General features: G+C 35.0%; 1 protein-coding gene across 10 annotated transcripts in view; it reads left to right on the top strand.

Moving 5' to 3' along the window:
• LOC131681729 (nuclear receptor subfamily 2 group C member 2) overlaps nucleotides 1-21,506 on the top strand; it is a 46,705-nt gene that overhangs the window by 7,783 nt on the left and 17,416 nt on the right. The window contains exons 1-4 of one of the 10 annotated variants that reach the window (XM_058962707.1): nucleotides 3,003-3,217; nucleotides 15,618-16,009; nucleotides 16,062-16,458; nucleotides 16,526-17,327. In XM_058962707.1, coding sequence (XP_058818690.1) covers nucleotides 16,086-16,458; nucleotides 16,526-17,327 — 1,175 coding nt within the window. In that variant the 5' untranslated portion in view covers nucleotides 3,003-3,217; nucleotides 15,618-16,009; nucleotides 16,062-16,085. The other 9 variants (XM_058962708.1, XM_058962702.1, XM_058962705.1 and 6 more) reach the window with 9 other exon arrangements.

Below are 21,506 nucleotides of genomic sequence, written 5' to 3'. Positions count from 1 at the left end.
GAGGCGAATGACCCTAAGGTCAAAACCTCTATAATCAAAATAAAAAAGTTTTTCGCAAGTTTCGTTCTTCAAACTACTTTCCAAACAAACCCAAACTTTTAATGTCTTTCCCATATTTCACGTTAACCGCCACCAAAGTAGCACCATCTCTTAAATATTTTCATGAAAGTATTACCTAATTAATTAAATCGAAACTTGGTTTGGCTTAGCAAGGCAATTCAATATGCACTATGGGGCCGTACACTAATTACATAGGGCTTTTTTAGAACTTTTCAACCTCAGGTAAGAGTTCGTAAGATTTTGGTTAACTCCCCCACTCCCCTACATAAGATCTTATCATGATTTGTGTAATTAAAAAATCATATTTCATAATTCATTAAATTATACGATAACGAAACCAATACTTATAGAACTCTTAAAAGAAAATTCAGGACAACATTTAACTATAATCATCTGCAGTAATTTTATTTGCATCCTAATCTCTCCTAGTAGAAATTTTAGAATAACTTTTGGGAGATATTCAGAAGCTCCGATTTGGTCCACATAATTTGCTTCGCTATATTCCTCTTCCTTTGAATCTATTTCCTTGTGACGTAGAACTCAAAAGAATTTATAACCTGTTCTGGTGTGAATTTATTCTGAGTTCCAACTATAAGAGTATCAACACTTCTTAACTTGTAAGGCAGATTGTGACTCCAGACCCCGATCAGAACAATGTACTACCAAGAATCAAGAAATTGCTGTAACTTCCAAAACCATCGACAATTAGGCCGCTCCTCATGTTGGCAACAATCAACAAAATTCCATAACTAATTTAACAATCATATTCTGTCGCTGCAAAACACTTCAATTTGAGGTCCGCCTTTCCATGATGTACAATATGTGCTCATATTGTTTTATATACAAAATGTTCATGGCACAAATTAGAAATAAGTTCTTTATTTATGAATAGAATATTTTTCTCATTGATTTCATTTTTCATGCAAGTTTTATGATATTACGTAAGAAAGGACGAACCCTCCCTCCCCCTCAGATAAGAATTTGTAAGATATTTTTATACTCCCCCTCCCCCCCTATGCCCTTACGTAATTAGTGCATGACCCCTATGCTATATTTCTCCTCCGTGGAAAAATTTTGGGTGAAAACTATTTTTCTCCACTTAGGAGAAAACAGTTTAAATCCATCTTTGCGCGTGATGAGCACAAAACCTATAACCAAATTAGTTGTGGAATTTTCATTTGGACTTCGTCTCACCAGAACCCGACACTAACTTAGTGACAGGACTAAGCTAGCGCCGGATCGAAGCTCCAAAACAAGCAAGCAAGCGACGTACGTAAGATTGGCGCTCTTTTTAGTAAAAAAACGCTGAAGGTGTCAAAAACCACCACAAAATTGTTGTTTTAAAAACTTAATCCTACGTACGTCGCAGTGTCACCTGACCGAACGAAACCTCAAAAATTTATTTTGGATTTTTAATGGTTTAAAATTTTTCTCTGATTGTTAACAAGTTGAATATTGTCTTCTTAAATATTAAATCTTGAAGACGAAAGATAGATTTTTACAGAACCTCAAAAGTGAAATAGATTATCAATTCTGAAAAAAAAACTTTATTCAAAGCTATGTTATTCAAATGAATATATCTTTTCAGTTAAGATTGCGATTAGCGTCGAACTAGTTCCATTGGAAAGGTTATTCGCTGGACTATACTGCCGTTCAATGTAGTCTTTAGTGCATTATATTAAAATTATAATGTTCAAAGTGGCTGTACTTTTTTTGAAACAGTCCGGTGTCTATGTCTGAAGAAGACGAATGGTACTATCCTATTTGACTATGGGTTCGTAGTATAATTTCTAAACGTCTCTCAGCATTATTAATAACTGAAAAAATGGGTATTCTGATAAAAATTCACTACACCAAAGTTTTTGAAAATGAATTCTCAGATATAGTGTACTTTATATTCGTAAATGTTGGATTTTCAAACCACTCTAATTTCCAAAATTTTGAGGCAAAAAATAAATTTTAAAAAATTACATTAAATATGAATTCAGTGCGAAATCTAATCTGAATTATGAACATTTCAAAACAATCAAAAATCATTTGTTCGAGTTACGTTTCCGGACAGCTAAAAAAATGTGGTTTCGAGAGTAAACGCGGTTTAAGTTTTCAATACGCTCGGGGTGCACATGAGAGGTGTTTCAGTAGAATTGAAAATTTGAACATTAAGTAATTATTGTCGCCTACAGATTTTTGGTATACCATTTTCAAGGTCTTAAAGCACATTTTAGACTAAAACACTAAAATTTTAAATTCAAAGTGGTGTAACCCCTTAACTAATCATCAAACTTGTTACTTAAAAAAATCTTAGCATAAATTCTTCCAAAAACCACTCTAACTAACAAACATAACGTTATTCAAAACGACCACGGCTTGTGTGAACAGTGTTGAATTAAGAACTAATAATTTCGCCAACAAGATTTTCGGCAAATTGAACTAAAAGTGATTAAGTAAAAGGTATTATTAAATAAAACAGATGAAAAAAAGATCAGTTAATCCGACAACACTGAACGATTACCAACCCACTCTCCCATCGCCCATTCTGCGGGGTGAGCCTGTTGATTCTGATAGCCACAGCAGCAGCTCAGTAGCAATAACTATAGCTCCGATGATGATTTGATCTTTTACTTTCCAGTCCGATACAGCAAACTACCTATACACTGACTGGCGGGCTGGTTACAAGAGACCTATACGGTACATCCCATCCTATAAAGAGGCCCAGAGTGTAAGGTGTATGGTTCGTTTGGTCCGCTGGTTGGCTGATTGCTGGCGCAGCGGTATCTCATATTTATGCAGAGCGTAAACAGAGAGCTACGTGTTATTAGTCTCAGATATAATAATATCGCCTTCTCGAATCTCAAGCCACCGTCGCCCTCGTCGCCTACTTCATCTTTTGAACGGAATAACTTGACCTTTCGAAAAAAAAATTGGCATCGACTAACTAGTGTGCTTGTGTAGTCGAGCTTAGAGGTTGAGGCTGTTTTTTTCTCTAGTTTCATTCGATATCGACGTGAAGACAAGTTAATGTCAGATCCCGATTATTTTTATACCTTCTCCGTGATGGTGTGACGGTTCGGTGACGGCGAAGCATTTGTGCTATAAGCTACACACCGCGATGATCGAGCAGATCGAATGGATGAACTAGATCAACAAAAGTGACTTCGTAAGCAATTTTTTCAGTTCAGTTCGAACGTGTCTTTAGTGCGGTCGGTCAAAGTCGCCATCGGTGTCCATCGCACTCTCGAATATCTAAATGACGACAGCGTTTTGATATTTCGCTACCAATAGAGTCCATCAGTCGAAACGTATGCACGCGTCTAAAGTTCATTGAAATCTATCCGAACTCGGTGAACGCATTGGGAGTGGAAACACGACAGCAGTGGCAATAATATACAGTGTACAGTAGCTAATTGGACGGTGTGAATGGGAGCCAGTCAGCGCTGCCAGATGACACTTGGCGATTGAAGTGGTATATGCATAACAATGAGCTCATTCCGATACCTGGTGCTCCAGATTGTATCGAAAATTTATGATTTGGTCGAACGGAGTTTACTGTCTATAAAAGCGACCCAGGAAGTACCGTTCATTCTCAATTTCAAATAAGAAGAGACACGGGGTAGAAAGCGTTGATTTAACGAAATCATTTTTAGTAAATGTTTTGCTGTATTTGTACTAAATTAAAGTATGCTAAATTTCTTTACTTATTGAAGTATTTGTTTACCATTTCAAGACAATTTGTGTATTTGTTAGATTATTTACACTAGGAAAATTCGTTTGATTGTGGGAATATAAGTGTTAATGGCCTTATACGGACCTTCTTGATATCGATGCCGAATCCTTTCTCAAATTATGTGTCTACGTTTTTAAACAACTCGGTGTTTAAACAATGTTTGATTCTATAAATTCTTGTGTTTTATGGACACGCATGGTAATTTGTTTTAACAGGATATCATCCGCACCAATTCTTAGCGTTCATGACGTTAAACTGGCTGAACGTTATTCCACAGTTAGGGGGGGGGGGATAGGGGAATAAGGTTAACTCAGCAAAAACCTTTTTAATCCAACTAGTAGTGAGATGAGACATTTCTTACACATATCACTGTTAAGGATCATTCAATAGATTGCAGAACTCATGCGAACTAGAGGTGTCCTGCAAGAATAAAACCTATAATAAACTGAACAAACTATAAAACTAAATTTATTAAATAAAAAATTAAAAAATTGTCAAATCCAAGAAATAAGTAGATTGATTTATATAAATCAAATTAATGAAACTACACAATATAAAAAAAGTTATAAAATTAATAGAAAAAATTAAATTGTTTCAAACCAACATAATGAATGAGATGAATAAAAGGCATCACGGAACAGAATTAATGAACTTAAAAAAATGAAAATACCTAATAAAATGAATGGACTGGAAAACATAAATAAAGTGAATGAAATGAATACAATAAAACAAATATATGATGATAATAAAACAAATAAAATAACAAATAAGGATGAAATTAAAAAAAAAAGAATAAAGTCAATAGAAAGCATAAAATAAACAAAATTAATAGAAATGACAAAATGAACGGAAAGAAACAAGTAGGGTGTGGAGCCTATTTTCGCCCTGTTTATTTTATCGCCCTACTCATTTCAAGTATAGTTATAGTTAGGCTGTCACGTCTTTTCGCAAAAAAAGTTCTTGGTACTACGATTCTCGGTTTTTTTCTCGCGTTGAAGAAATTTGAAAACTGTGCTATACTCTTGCACATTCAAATCTATTGTGTTTAGGTGTCTCCATAATAATATACTCAGCTTAGTGAAAACATCTGCATCGGTGTTGGTCTGTTAGTGGTCTGCAGTTAGACCAAGAACCCGGATCATCATTGTCAACTTTATTTGAGATTTTTTATTGTTGCGGTATCCCATCTAAACGGAATGCTCGGAAAATGTAGTATGACGGTGGTTCCTGAAGCCTGCACCTGGTACAGACCAGCCAAGTGAATTTGGTGAGATCAATCTAATATATATATTTTTTTTATTTTTGATTAAAATGTATAAAACGAAAACAGCAAACAAAATAAGTTGAATGAAACATATGAATTAAATGCATGATCAGAATGCATCCAAATGAAATGTAAAAATAGATAAAATAAACCAAAATGAAGAAAATGAATGAAAAAAATGATCATGCATTTAAAATTAGTCAAGTATTCAAAATGATTAAAATCATTGAAATGGGTATATACAATGAAATTAAAAAAATTGAATAAAATAAATGAATAAAATAAATTGTACGAATGTGAATTCCCATTAATTCAGAAAGCTCTGAAATGTTTGTGAAAATCACATTATTTGAAAAATATCATAATAACATAACTACTTAAGGTCCATCAATAAAGTAGAAACACCAGACAATCTTGAACGCAGCCGCCAAGAAAGAAGGAACGAAAACGAAAAATTGAATACAAAAAATGGAAACAATAGAAAATCCATAACGGAAACAATATTGTTTCCGTTATGGATTTTCTATTGTTTCCATTTTTTTTGTACTCGATTTTTCGTTTTCGTTCCTTCTTTTTTGGCAACTTGTTTCCGTTATGGATTTTCTATTGTTTCCATTTTTTTGTATTGAATTTTTCGTTTTCGTTCCTTCTTTCTTGGCGGCTGTGTTCAAGATTATCTGGTGTTTCCACTTTATTGATGGCCGTTGGTGGGGGGGGGGGGGGGGGGTAAAGGGTTTCACCGTAAAAAAATCAGTTTCTTAGTCAATTTTTTTTTAGAAAGATGGGTGAAGCGAATTAATCGACGCTCTTGTACATTATACTACATCATTTCAATAACATTCTGAATTTTTTTCATTCAAAAATATCAACAAGCGACTTGGTGATAAAGCTTTTTGTGGAACGTCTCTGGAAAAACACGATTTGCGGTGTTCACTGCCATTCAAAAACTACTTGACTTATTTCAAACGTTGCATACACATTCTATGTAAAAAATGCCTAACTCCTACGTCGAGTTTTTGAGATAATTCTTCAATTAAGAGAGTTTTTTACTAAGAAAATGGCGGAATCGCTATTTCTCAAGAAAAATTTCGCCATTTTATGAGTAAAAAGCCCCCTTAATTGAAAAAATATCCCAAAAACTTAACGTACGGGTAAGGTATTTTTTACATAGAATGCAAAGTTTGAAAGAAATCAATTAAGTAGTTTTTGAATGGCAGGAAACACCGCAAATCATGTTTTTCCAGAAACGTTGTACAAAAAGCTTCGTCACCGAGTCGCTAGTTGATATTTTTGCATGAAAAAATTACAGAATGTTTTTTTAAATTATGTAGTATAATGTACAAAAGTTTCGATCAATTCGCTTCACCCATCTTTCTAAAATAATTTGATAAAAACACTGATTTTTTTACGCTGGAACCCTTACAAACCCCCCCCCCCCCCTCCCTTAATTAGTTATCAGGAAAATGGAATGTTCAATTTGTTTTGAAATTCAAAGATGTTTGTTTGGTCAGATTTCTGAAAAAATAGATTTCTGTGCAGAATTGAATGTTTAGATCCAGTATTTTACCGCGTAATTGGAAATAGTAAAATAGTGTGCCTTCAAGCCCCTTATACAGAGGGCGACAGAAAGAAAATGTGATTCGTGGATGACACAGGTAGATATTTCAAAAATTTGCATTGAAGGAAATATAATAGAGTGAGAAGTGTCTAGGCTATTTTGGCGATAATGTTATAGCGCGATTTGGCGATAATGTTATAACGCCATGGATTCAATGGATTATAGTCTCTTTCCCGTCACATTTATGGCCTGCGAATTGAATCATTCGGAACTCTCGTTCCGGAGATATGAATTAATGAGTCCTATACAAATCAGTACCATGAAAAACAAGAGGTTCAAGCTATCAGAAAAAGTATATAAATTCCTAGAAAATTAAGTGGCTATTAAAAGTGTCCCAGGACATATAAACCGCTCAATTTTTAGAAAATTTATATGTTTTTGGTCACATTGATCATGAAAAAGGTACTTTGAGGGTTTCAGTACAAATCAGTGTTATTTGTTGCTACACATTAATGTTGTATAGGTAAAATGTAGTCAGATCACCCATGTAGCATTTCTAGTTTTATAGTACACTACAAGTGCATTATAGGTTTTAAGAAAGGCTGCAAAAGCGCAATAAAACCTCAATTGTTGCTAGGGCAATCTAGCCAATGCAAAAACTCTGATTTTAACCCTCGCTAATTTACTTGTAGAATATGGAGTAACTCACTTCTTTTTTATCCGCTTAATTGTTAGTATTGAACCTCTAGAAATGTCTCCCGAAATCTCGGTGGCTACGCTATTGTTTTAAACAGCCGCGCATTCCACGCGCAAATTTGCTACAATACACGCAGATTTCAATCTATCCGCAACAATTTTCGAAAAACTGACAGCGATAAAAATACAGTGTAAACAATACACTCTAAACTATTTCTACCCAAATTTTCAACAGAAAATACCCAATGGTTCATTTTCTAGTGTTTTTTTCCATGACGAAATTTGATGTGGAACACCCTTTAATAGCGTTTTTCTCGAAACAGCTTTTTCAAATTTGTTCAAATTGGCGAACACGATAATCAACGAATTGACTTGATTTTTTATGAGGATGCCCAATATGTGTAGCCTGTCGATGAACCACAGAAAACCGAATAAAACATTTTTTCTCCATATTATTTTGAATAAAATTGAGCGAATTTTACAGTAAAATATAAGATTTTTCGGATTTCATGAAGCCATTTTCCGAAACTCGAACTTTTTTCTATTTTTTGCGGTTCATCGACTGACTACAAGTCTAAGCTTTACAAAACTTATTGAATTTCCCGTATCAGACAATTTTATCGAGAGTTCTCGTGATCGCTGCAGCGCTCCTCGACTTGGAAATGGTTGGACGTCTACTCTTGGAACGCTCGTATGTGTGGCTCTGAGTAACTGAAAATATTTTTTTTTTCGTACACAATGAATGTATAAAGCAATCCTAACATTACACAAAAGATCTGTTGATGTCTTGCCTTCAAAATCGTAAAACAAAATAACTTTCGTTTTGATCACTTTACACCAGACGCTACCCTTAAGAGTTCTAATCGAAAAGTTACATTTTTATGAAAAACGCTTTTAATCCACCTAACAGTGTGATGAGACATTTCTTATAACTCTTATCACTCTCTTCGGATATTATATCGTTTAGAACTTGATGCTTCGCGATGTTTTTGATAACACATACTACATGGGATAGTGGCAGGACTCAGAGAATCACTCAAATCAGCATAGGACAACATCAATGCTAGAAATCTCAAACCAAATCAATGGGAAGGCGAAAAAATGGCCCATAAAATAGACATACCAACGAATTATTGCTAATGTTCTGTTAATAAAATATCTAAATTCCTCAATCAATGCACTGTGGTGGGAAAACTGATTTTTCTAATGGGGTTATGTATATTGTACTGAGCCAAAAAAAATCGAATTTTTTTTGAATCGATTTGAAGTTTATACTTTACTCAAATTTCCAACGCGACTGAGAATTAAGAAATCAACGGTTTTTCTTGAAAAAACCCACCATTCAAAGAAAATCAACAGTGCATATTTCCAGACTTGGTTTTATTTCCTATTTAAGAACTATTGTGTTTTTTACATCCTAGATTGCATGATTCAGTGATCGAAACCCAAAACTTCATGAAGTATTTGAAATTATTAAATTAAAATTTGTGTTTGCTATTGAAATTGACAAAATGATTGTATATATATAGTATTTAGTCCCTTTGCCGATTGTTTGCTTTTTCGGTCCCACCTATCAGCATTGAAGTATCGCCCTTACGTTTTTTTACAATACCAATTTTACAATTGGTGGGGGTTTGGTGAAAATCGATCTTAATGTCTAAACGGCATAATTCCGAAACCGTAATTTTTGAAGTTTTAAAATTATGCAGAATTAATTTTTCAGAAAATAGTAACAGAGCAAAAAAGTACCAAAGTCCAAACAAATCAATTTTTGTCAAACGTTATTTTTTCGAGTTTACATCAAATCTCAATGTTTCATGCATTATAATGTCATTTGGCATCAAAAATACAAATTTGATTTTGAAAATTTTTTATTTCAGTTTATATGGGAATTTGCTGTGTGATTGCACTCTTCAACTCGTAACTCCGGAAGTCCAATCAATAAAAAATTCAATAGCAGCCGATGGGAAGATTGTACCTTTCATTTGAGACTAACTTTGTGCAAATCGATCCAGCCATCTCTGATTAACAGAGGTCACATTTTTTTTCCACATACACACACATACATACAGACATACATACACACACAGACATTTTCCGATCTCGACGAACTGAGTCGATTAGCATATGACACTCGGCCCTCCCGGTCGGGATTAGATCGACGAATTTTAGAGTGAATGAGAAAGGCAAAAACATTTTTAGCAAATGTTGAAATTTATGCATTTTTTGGTGAGCAGTTCTATGTTTCATAGACATTAAATTAATTTTAACTTCGCTTCCTATTAAATAAAGACCCTTATTACAGTACATCTCTACAAAAACGAGATCAATTTGAAAATAAATCTGAGGATTATGATTGATTACAGAACTCTGGAATTTTCTATTGGAATGTTTTCAGGCAGAAATTTGATATTGATGCTATTAGACAACTGTGAAATCAAGACCAAGGGATCAGTTACATATCAGGACCCCATTCCGACAATTTATCAAAAGTCCTCATGATGTTTACAACAACAGGTTATCAATCTACGGATCAGATAATTGTTATTGTAATATTGGATTAAATCAGTCTGCATCAATAAATTTTCAACTTCAATCCAATTTTTTTTGTGTGGTGGGGGGGGGGGGGGGAGTTGTATGGTGTTAAACCCCAAAACCTTCTCTTGGCTACGCCGTTGCTTGGAGTTATTTATTTCGCTTTTCATTTTTCGATATGTTTCAGATCGATCCGATGGTTATAAGTTAGAAAAATTGCAGTCAGAAGGTTCGCACAAATGAACATTGTTGTACTGATAAGTTATCAAGTTCCTTCCAGACAACTTGGAAGTGTTCGGTGATTATTTCTAGCGGTTGTAGATAGTAAAATGAAATACAAAATTCGTTTTATCGAAATATTGTTTGGCTTATTTCAATGGATTATTACTATATTGAACAATAAATAGGCGACAAAGAGTAATCAACAAACAACAAGCCATAACTTTTAATGTATTCAAAATAGATATTTGAAGTCTTCAGTAAAGTTATTATTAAAGTAAGAGCTACAAATTTGCTGAAGACATCATTTCGATATAAGCACTTGTAAAAAATTTTGTGAAAATATCTCACTCATAGGGGGATCAATCAGCAAAAGCACAATACCAAAAGAAAGGGCATATTGCCTCCATTAAATTCTCTGAAGATACTATTGACCTAAAATAAGCCGTTTTGGCGTTAATAATAGATTACATGTTTTTGGTCATATTTCTGGCTACATTAAATGCGGACGAAAGATAATCTTTCGTCCGCATTTAATGTTAAATATCTCTTTTGATAATAGTCCGATTTCAACAATCTATAGCTTGTACGAAAGGTATTCGTTAAAGCTGTCTAAAAACATATAAATTGTTAATCTATATTGTCAATTTCGGCAGATAATTTAAAAAAACTGCAAAAAACGCCATTTTTGCGCATTCAAACATTCATATCTTGGAAACTAAACATCAGAATCAAAAACAAATTAATAGCGTTCATACTGTTTTTTAGTTCTTTCATTTAAAATTGGTTTGGATAAGATCGGTTCAGCCATTGCTGAGAAACACGAATGAGAATTTGTCCGTTACATACACACACACACACAGACATTGTCCCAAATCGTCGAGCTGAGTCGATTGGTATATAAGATTCGGCCCTTCGGGCCTCGGAAAAAATCTTGAAAGTTTGAGCGAATTCTATACATTTCTTTTATAAGAAATGTAAAAATTCTCATAACTTTGGAAGCAAAATAGTTCAGTAGTCGGCGTATATTAACAAATTATGCGCCCTAAAGTAATCTTCATGTAATTTTGTAATTTTGCAGAAAACATGTTATCACGGTCACTCACAGATATAAAGTAATGAGACGTTTTCTAATTTATCTTATACTACGTTCACACTATGAGTTAAAACGTGTTTAACGCTATCTTGATGACATTTTTCTTGTTGCCAATTATTATAACGTGTTATAACTCTGTAGTGTGAACATAGTATTAAGATATAAAATAATTACAAGTTTTACCCATAGTGAAGTCAATGTAAAGAGTTCATCATAAAGTTCATTTCTTAAAGAGAAACCTTACTGAACATTTGAGTATCATAGGAAACTTTGCAATCAATCCCATTGTATTAACTAATGAAGACTGGATGGAGAAAAGGTACATATTTGAATATATTCGAAACAGAACGTATTGAATGGGAATCAGGACTCAGGAGGTCCTCAAATTCCATCAGGATCTATCATTTTTTTACACTGATGGTTCTAAAATGGGTAATAGAGTTGGAGCTGGAGTCACGGGCCCCGGGATAAACATCTCAATATTAATGGGAGCCTGCCCCGATCAGAACGACATAACAGAAAACTATCAAATTTATATCTCATGTTGATATTTATTACTCACTGTGTTATTTTTGTGATATCCCAATCAGCAAGGCAAGCAAACTTATATCAAGATTATATCTTCTGGTGATATCATTGAACTGCTAATATGATTTTAATGTACGCATATAACGATGGTGTTATAATATATTACATATTCTTTCACAATTATCATTGATTGCTAACTGTAAACTGTAAAGCGGGCAAAAGACTATTTGGTTAAAGCCCCAATAAACAAATCAATCAATCAACTGTGAATGATTGTTATATTACACAAATGATCGTCTATTTGCTAATACGCTGAATCCTCTTTTAATGCGCATTTATTCAACTGTTTAAAGCAAATTTTCGAAGTTTTTATTGATTTCCTTATATTAACGTTTTCCACATGGACATTCATTCAAAGTTCCACGATTTTGAGAATAGATAAGTTTTAGATGCAAGTGTTCGGAAAACTTGAAAATAAGGTGTTTAACTTACTTGGTTGCATTTTGATTAAGAGATTACCTATTTTCTGAGACACTCGTCTGACACGCAATTTCGAATATGTGGCTTATGACTTCAATGTTGAAGCCTTTATTCAAAAAGTTTTGGAATCGCAAAGTTATCAACAAGCTATTCTAAAGAATATAATTTTCATAAAAAAAGTTATTTTTAAGAAGATGCAGGAAGTATCAAGCACTCCACATGAAATAAAGAAACGCGGATTCAAACAAAAAACCATTTTTTTGAACTATTTGTTATGGTTTAGTCAAATGATTCTATAAATATTTTTTTTAATTACTTGTGCATATTGCGAAAACGAATTTCCACAACTTAAAAAACTGTTTGATATATACTGATTTCCACAATACCGTTATGAATTTTGGGGATCTTCGAGGATCTTCAGTACGATTTCTCCAATTTATGCGGGTTTTTCATAAACAACCGAAACTTGTCCAGTTTGTGGGTATCTGATTTTGCGCGTTTTCCGAATTATCAAAGCATTGTATTTTTTTTATTAAAACCCCCGCATAAAAATGTTTGAGTTTGAGATAATTGTATCTTTTCATTCCACCTAAGACAGTTTGACATTTACATTGAACTGACAATTACTTTGAATGCGCATATGTACTAATGTTTCCGTTGTATTCGATGGTGCTTCGTTCGCCTTAAAAAACATCGAACTAACAAATTTTCGTAATAATCAGGATACTTGATTCATTTTGTAGAAAGTTTAAAAAAGGAATAATGCGACCTGTTCAAATTGTTGAAAGATTAATATTTGTGAGTATACTGCATAACGCTATCAATATTTCAAAATGGCCTAGAAATCTCTGAATAAATACACATCCCAGCTGGTATTATTGTTTGCTGTTACAATTTAAATATGTGCTTTAGATAGTGCTTGAAATAGCTAAAAACTTTAATGTAAAAATATTGAATAATTTCCTCCTTAAAACTAAATAAAATTTAGAAAAGAAAATGTATTTTAGAAAACATGAAATATTATAAAATTCGTCAAACCGAAGAATCTTCAACAATTTCTAGAATTTTATGATTATCTGTTATAATATTCGCAGTTGATAGATTGAACTATTGTAAAACATTGTATTTCTGCGAATTTATTAGATGTGAGATAATTCTACTGGTTTGCTTAATCTTCCCCATTTTAAAAATGCCAATAACAAAACCCCAAAAGCGGCTTTACTTGAAATCTCAAAATAGAAGCCTTAAAACTTTGGTATTTGTTTCTTTGTATCTATTCGGAATCATAAGTAACATTTGTCGTATTCTCCGTAAAATAATGAAAATTATCCGCTAAATGTTACCATATCGCATCGACATTATTTCTAAAAATCGTGTAAAACATGTTAACGTACAAGAGAAGCAGCGAAGCGCACTATTCAGAATCTAAAAATAGCCCAACTTTCTTAATCTGAAAAGATATTATAAAGCTATTCAGTCTATCGTAATAAAGGCAGCTGTAGTAGTGAGCAAAACTGTATGAAAACAAAGCGTATTATACAAGGAAAACAAACAGTCCTTTGGCTTTGGCAAAGTTCAATGTGTGCGTTCTGGAAACATCTTCTGCATCTATAATCGTTTTGCCCTTGACGAATGCGTAGAATATTATGCTAAAATTAAACATCGCAACGTCGTTGGTTCATGCAGAAAACATCCCCATAAAACTCAAATTCTCAAACTCAAACAGGTTCAAATCGCTATGTCCACAAATAACCATCAGCGTACGCGTGTCATATATTCATAATAACAATCAGCCAGCATGTATGCAATCATTTGACAAAACTATAGAAAGCTTTTGCTACATGAAGCTTTTTGCTTCCAAACGAAAAGCGCCTTAATGTATGCTATATTTTTCTATTTTATTCTATTTTTAGACTTGCACGCTAAATTCTTTGATACTATACAATAGGTAATAAAAGCTATATTGGCCGTGGAGGAACCTAACAAAATTTGTTATAATTCTGATAGAAGCCTATCACAGGTTGTAATATTTCTGATATATACTAGAAGAATTTCTGTTATGTTTTCTGTTATTTTACCAACTAACGAGACCAGAGTTATAACACAACTTGTTATCATAACAGAGTAACTCAGTCTGTAATAATTTTGTTATTTCTTTCTGATCGGGAAAGGTAGTTAATTTCATACGATATATAATACCTGATTGGTAAAATGTTACAAATCCAGTAACAGCGGTTACTCAAACAAATAGTAACTAACTGAACTGGTAAGCATATAGTAAACAGGGGATATACCACAATAGATCAAATAACTGATCGCAGTGGTTAATGTACCCAACAAAGGAAAAAATACCATTATGTCATCATCAATTAAAAAATTCTAAGGGAGTCATTTCACATTTTCGACAATTAAGAAAAACTCAAAACTTTATATAGACGTCTTCGAAGGATTCAAGGGAGAGTAGTTATGCCACAGAGTTTGAAATTTTCGCATTCGTGAGCAGATATAAGCAAACGTGTGATATAACGTCAGGTATCTGCTACACCGCCAAGGATTTCTAAGCCAAGATCTAAATCGTCGTGTTAAGGTCGATTTACAATCGACAGAATCGATTGCACACGACACGGCTTTGCGATGTTCGGATTCATTTTGTTATTGAAGTATCATGGTGTAAAGTGTTTGTCATTGTGAATCGCTGCAACACAATAAATCGATTGTTTTCCCTGCCCATAGATTATCACGAGATTCGAAGCCGCGAACTTATCGTGTTTTCATATTATATAGTCAACACCTTTTCGCTATTTCTCGAATAATGAAAAATTGGGTCCCTACCCCTACTGGGTTCTAACAAATATGAACTAATCGAAACCAAAAAAATAAACAAGCCAAACTTTTTTCTATTAAAATTTGATGAATCTGCTTTCCATATGCTAATATTCAATGTTATCAAGATGAAGTTTATGCTGTGTTTTATCATCAAAATACACCTATTACAGCAATCCTATTGATGTAACGAATCATTCCTACTAGGTCTCGAGCATATGAGTTTTAAGATTACTTTTAGTACCGAATATTTAAAAATTACAGGTGACCAGGAAAACAGTCAAACAGTTTTGCTAACCTATTGGCACGAGTGAAAATTGTTTCAATATGTCTCTTAATCTCATTCGAAACATTATTATTGAATTATGGAATCACATTTTGCATCTTTAATCATCAAATGGCTACTTCTCGCTGGTTGTATTATATATGTTTTAGAATCTAAACTCTCAAATTCCGGTCATTGGAATTGTAGATGTTTAGATTCTGATCCAAACAGCCAGGTGTACCGCACAATTCGAATTCTGGCAGCGCTGGCGGCGAGCATAAGAAGGGTATACCGAGTTATGCGCCCGGTGGGAGAGGTGGTACCTACGTCCGCAGCCGTAGCGGAACAACATGATGATGTGTAGTGTAGTTGTGTTGTAGGTATGTGATGAGCGGTGCGGTGTATGGATGCGAGAGCAAGCCGCAGAGCGAAAGAACGAGGAATAACCGTATCATGTCGATTAAATACAACAAAGTCAGCTCAGTCGGTTGAGAAGTAATGTTAGATGGGGAACACCAGAGCAATGCCAGCCGTGTGGTGAGGCGAGAGCTTTGACCTCTATATAATATAAAAGTTGATATTGATGACGTAACGCGTTTCTTGCTGCCTACCTGCCCAAATCGTCTGGGAGTTTGCGGCCATTCTCTCGACTGCCAGTGGCGAGTCAAGTGCACACGGTGTTGTTGACTTCGAAGAAACAGGAAATCGTTCGGCCTGTCCTCAAGTGTTTAGTGCAAGAGCAAGAGAGACTGCTCTCTTAGGTAACATAATTTTTCGATTTGACCTTTCCAATTATTATTACTTTTCGTATAGTTCTACGTCGATCGACCCACGTAGATGAAAAGTGTACCGTTTCTAATGGAGCCACATAATTTCGATATCAAGCCAAATCTGCAGGAGATGAAATTGGAACCCGGAACGCAACAGTACGGCAGCAGCCTTGATGACAAAGCACAGAGTCTGCAGCACCTGTCCTCGCTGAGCAGTATAAGTATAGAACTGTGTCTGGTGTGTGGTGATCGCGCCTCCGGTCGGCACTATGGCGCCATCAGCTGCGAAGGCTGCAAGGGATTCTTCAAACGGTCCATCCGAAAACAGCTCGGCTACCAATGCCGAGGGTCAATGAACTGTGAAGTGACGAAACACCATCGCAACAGGTGTCAATACTGCCGACTGCAGAAATGCTTAGCTTGCGGAATGCGAAGTGATTGTAACTTAACCCCTTAGCTGTTCGAACCCGAAAACCATTCAGTTAATGTTTTTTTCTTATTTTATAGCTGTCCAACATGAACGCAAGCCTATCATCGATAAAAAGGATGGCCAAGCTGGACCGAATCCAAATAGTAAATATAACCCTCATCGGAACAAAGAATATCACAATGAGCAAAAGGCGAGTGCTGCAGCCGCAGCCTCATATCTCAACATCTTTCCTGGTTTCAACCTAGCCGAGTTCACCGCCAATCTAAGTAAACGAGCAGCAAACCCTCCAGCCTCGTCGCACATGTCACCCGCCTCGACCACCATCACACCAGCCAATCCGTTCAGTTCCCTACATTCCCTTAAATCACAAGAAGATCGAAAACCAACACCGGCCGACTCGATTGCAGCTTTGATTGGGCTGAATCCAACGGCCGCTGCCGCTGTCGCAATGTCTGGTTTAGGTCCACCACAGCAGTCACCCGTGCTTGACACACCGGAAGCGCCTACAAAACCACCCCCTGCCTCAACTCAATCACTCCCGATGGACACAACGGATAATGCAACGATGGAGAAAAACCTCATCTGTAACTCGCTGGAATTCATCCAGAATCTGGAACACGAGTTAAACAACAACGTCAACAACAACTACGGTATCAAGGCGGAGTTAAACAATGGACGGGATGACGATCAGGACGAGGACTGTCTCAATTTCGACTACGGAAGCTTGGAGCTGTCGGAGAATTGTATCAGCTTTGATATCCAAGTTCCGAACGTCCTGCCCAGCTACATGAGTGCACATTATGTGTGCGAGACGGCCTCGCGACTATTATTCGCTACCGTGCACTGGATGAAGAAAAATAATCTATTTTCGATGCTGAGGTGAGTTACTAGGATAGAATGCGGGTGTGTTGAAAGTTAGTGTGGTAATGTGAATAACGAGAAAGAGTTCTTACAAGTTTTTCGAAATCTAAAGTTATGTTGTTGAAAAATACTAATTGGGGACAGCAAAATATGATTTTCTTGTGCAGTAAAGAGATCTTATTTGCAGGCAAATGTAGAACTTACTTGCTAAGCGACCGACAGTAAACGCTTAAACATTGAACTAGTTTACAAACAAAAACATCGCTATGGTCGTCCAATAGGTCACACTACTTAACCTTCAAACGCACATATTTTGTCGAATTTTATGAAAATCGTCGCACAACTTCAATACATTGCTACGGTTACTGTGAAATGTTTTTCACTGTATTGTTTTAAAAGTTTGAGCATTTAAAGGAAACTATATACCAAAAGAGGACGGTTTGAAATAGAAAGTAGAGTCAGGGGTAAATGGAAAAGTTCCCTAGCTATTATTTACATCAGCGATTCTCAACCTGGGGTCCGCGGACCCCTCGGGGGCCGTGAAGTCGTTACTAGGGGTCAGCGAAGAGGAAAATCTTTTCCGGACGGAAATTGAAACTTCCAGTTTTTTATCGCATCAGACTGAAAATAATATATTGACAGCATATAAATAGATGCTAAGTCGTGGGGGTCCACAACCGCCCAGAGTAATTTCGAAGGGGTCCGCCACCGCCCAGGATAATTTCGAAGGGGTCCGCGATGACCCAAGGTGAATTCAAAGGGGTCCGCCGAGCAAACAAGGTTGAGAACCGCTGATTTACATTATATTATTTTTTAATAAGACTAAACCACTTCGCCTTATTGTGTCTCTATGGAAGTTTCCGTGACACTTTCAGGCGCCCTGTTGTCTATTTTTACGGAAAAGGCTCCGATAACATTGCAATTAAAATACCCTAGCGGTTGGTGCTTTAAAACAAATTATTTTTTAAGTTGTCCGAAGATTACTTTCATGTTGCACAAAAACTGCAAACATTCAATGTACACCTTAAACCAATCAGGTTTATTGTAAAACGAAAAATCGAAAGATTTTTTAAATGTGTTATCTATGTTGTTATCTACAACTTCATTCAAAACCCTATTTCAAAAAATTAAAAGAATTTAGATCTTGCTACTATTTACGCAAAACTAAGGATCTTTTATGATACAAAAACTGACATGTTATAAAACAGGTTATTTAGATACAACGAAAAGTAAAAATTGTAGATAAATTTTAATAAAACGGTATTTTCTGAACTACGGTGCAATGGGTAGAAAACCATAGGACAATCTAAGTGGATTTCGAAAATGTCTGTCATTCCACGCGAACTTATCAAGGCACGTGTGATCGACCTTCATGGATTTGAACCAAATTCGGAGGAATTGTTCATCTAGAGCAAATATATAAAAACACAAATTTTTGTGTCGATTGAACCACCCCTCGCGTCATGAGAGCACCCTCCATTTTGCCAAATTGCCAAAACCCTTGATTTTCTTTTGATCATATCTCCGGTTCTATTTACTCTAGAATCAAACCGCAAAAAGGCTTTTGAAAAAAAAAAACAATGAGTATGCTATAGCCGGCGCAAATCTATTCCGACACAAAGTTAGTGTGGGATGCTGATGATAATTTTCATTTTCAAATACCAAGTTTCAGTTCAATCCACCACAACCATGATTCAAATTCAAAGCCTCCCGCAATTATTCTCTTTCAAGATGGCGGGATTTTCATCACAAAACCGTACATTTCACAAGGTCAATGAAATTGAAAATAAATGGAAAATGATTGAGCAGCTTGGATGTTTGAATGAAAGATGCAACGAACAACTGCATATGGGTCATTCCACGCGAAGTGATCAAAAAAAGATGCAAACTTGAAATCGACCTTCACGGATTTTAACAAAATTTGGAGGAATTGTTCATCTAGGGCCAATATATAAAAACCCAAATTTTTGTGTCAATTGAACCACCCCTCGGGTCATGGGAGCACCCCCCGTTTTGGAAAATTGCCAAAACCCTTGATTTTCTTTTGATCATATCTCCGGTTCTATTTACTCTAAAATCAAACCATGTATCTCAGGATGCGCTCATATTATATTGGGATGATAAGTTTTTTTTATGTAAAAATGTCTGAGGAACGCGATGGCATTAAAATTTTCAAAATTAAAATATATGTATTGAGAGAAAAATTAACTTTTAATATTTAACTGAAAAAATGTATAGTTGGCAACACTGTCGGCAAAAAACAATATTTTTTATAGACTCCTTGAACAATTTTCTTCAAAAACCATCTTGTGGTTTGATTCTAGAGTAAATAGAACCGGAGATATGATCAAAAGAAAATCAAGGGTTTTGGAAATTTGCCAAAACGGGGGGGTGCTCCCATGACCCGAAGGGTGGTTCAATTGTCACAAAAATTTGGGTTTTTATATATTGGCCCTAGATGAGCAATTCCTCTAAATTTTGTTCAAATCCGTGGAGGTCGATTACACGTGCCTTGATCACTTCGCATGGAATGATCCATATTGAACATAGTTAGTAGGGCGTGATTTAAGTTTTATTCCTCCTTCAAGTTCTAACAAACCTGTTAAAAATTAGCAGCTCTGATTGTAACTCTGTAACGTATTTTTGATGCTCAGCGAAGTTTTCTTACCAGGCATCATACTGAACCTTATCAAATGTATAACAACTGTCGGGGTACTAATAGTTTTGTTATATCTACTGCTCGTGCCTATGACTGGTCGCTAGCAGCTGCACAGAACTATAATAAATTTCAAGAAACAATTCAAAGAACAAAAATGAATCCATGAATAATATTCCAAATTTTGTAAAAAAGTTCATATTTCAAGCTATACGTAGAGTTGAATGAAAGTGAAAATAATTTGGGATATTTTCTAAATTTGTAAACTTATTCGCAAGCACACAAGAACCAGTTTACGAATCCATGAATAATATTCTTCCATAAATCCATGAATAATAGTTCCGTGAAATTGCTCACGTAAACATATTAAGAGCCAGAACACAACTGCTTATTTCATGAACACCACACCTAAAAATATGCCTTTTATCATTGATGTAATTTTAAACTTGACAAAATTTAACAAACCGTAATTTACCAAATGACGAGATATAACCGTGTCCCGTTTAATTTTACATCAAAGTTATACTTTCCATATGCAATGCCATAAAGTTATACAACATTTAAAACAAACGCCCTATGTGTAGTAAAATTGTGCCATCTACGAAATTCAACTTCATGTAAAATTACAACCAAACGTGAAACTGCCATTTTTGAGGCTCAGTTTATCATGTTGTTTATCATGAAAGTGTAAACGTATTTTATGATTTTGTAAAATGTTTCACGAGCACAAATAATAAATCGTGACTAATACACTCGGAATAAAGCCGTTTACAAATCCATGAGCAATATTCTGAGTTCTGTGAAACTGAAAAAATTAAAATTCTGCAAAAAATGCATTTTTCATTAACTATCTACATCATGGCAGTGGAAAGGTATTCTATGATTTTGCGAACTATTTCACGAGCACGAATGATTAATCGTGCTTAATATACTAGCAATCATGAACCAGCTGACGTGCAGAAATTGATCTACGAATAGTGACCCAAGGCTCATGAAATAGTTTACGAGAAATAATAACTGAAAAAAAAAATTACAAAAGCTACGAGAAGAGAATACCTGGGCAATAGACTGGTTCAATTTTTGACTATTAGCTTCACCAGGCCTTACTGATTCCTTTTATGGCCCTTAGTAATTGTGCAAATTTTGGTACCGATCGGTTGTGTCTACGGACCCTCTAAAAATTTCAAAGTTTTTATGGAAATTAGAATGGAAAATCGGTTAACATTGAAAATAAATTCTTTAAAAATCACCTCAATCAATCAATTAATGAGACACTATATATTTCTAAAGGTATTCTTCTACTGAACACATTCGTGTAACATTGTAAGTTTGTGAAAATTCGCTGAGAAAAGTTATTAACTAAAGAAGCAGCATGACTTCAAAACAAGTGGATTTTATTATTAATCATAGCAACCCTGTTTGAATTTATTTTTTCAGTTAGGTCTACGTAAACTTTATTTTTTGTTATTCACGTATTACTAATTATAAAAGGGATTTAAAAAGAGTTGTGCTCGACATACTAGATTCAGCTTGATGTATTT

Source organism: Topomyia yanbarensis, chromosome 2, assembly GCF_030247195.1.
Source record: "Topomyia yanbarensis strain Yona2022 chromosome 2, ASM3024719v1, whole genome shotgun sequence".
Lineage (NCBI taxonomy): Eukaryota > Metazoa > Arthropoda > Insecta > Diptera > Culicidae > Topomyia > Topomyia yanbarensis.
Note: the sequence above shows the minus strand (reverse complement) of the source record. Positions and strands in the feature narration are given on the sequence as shown.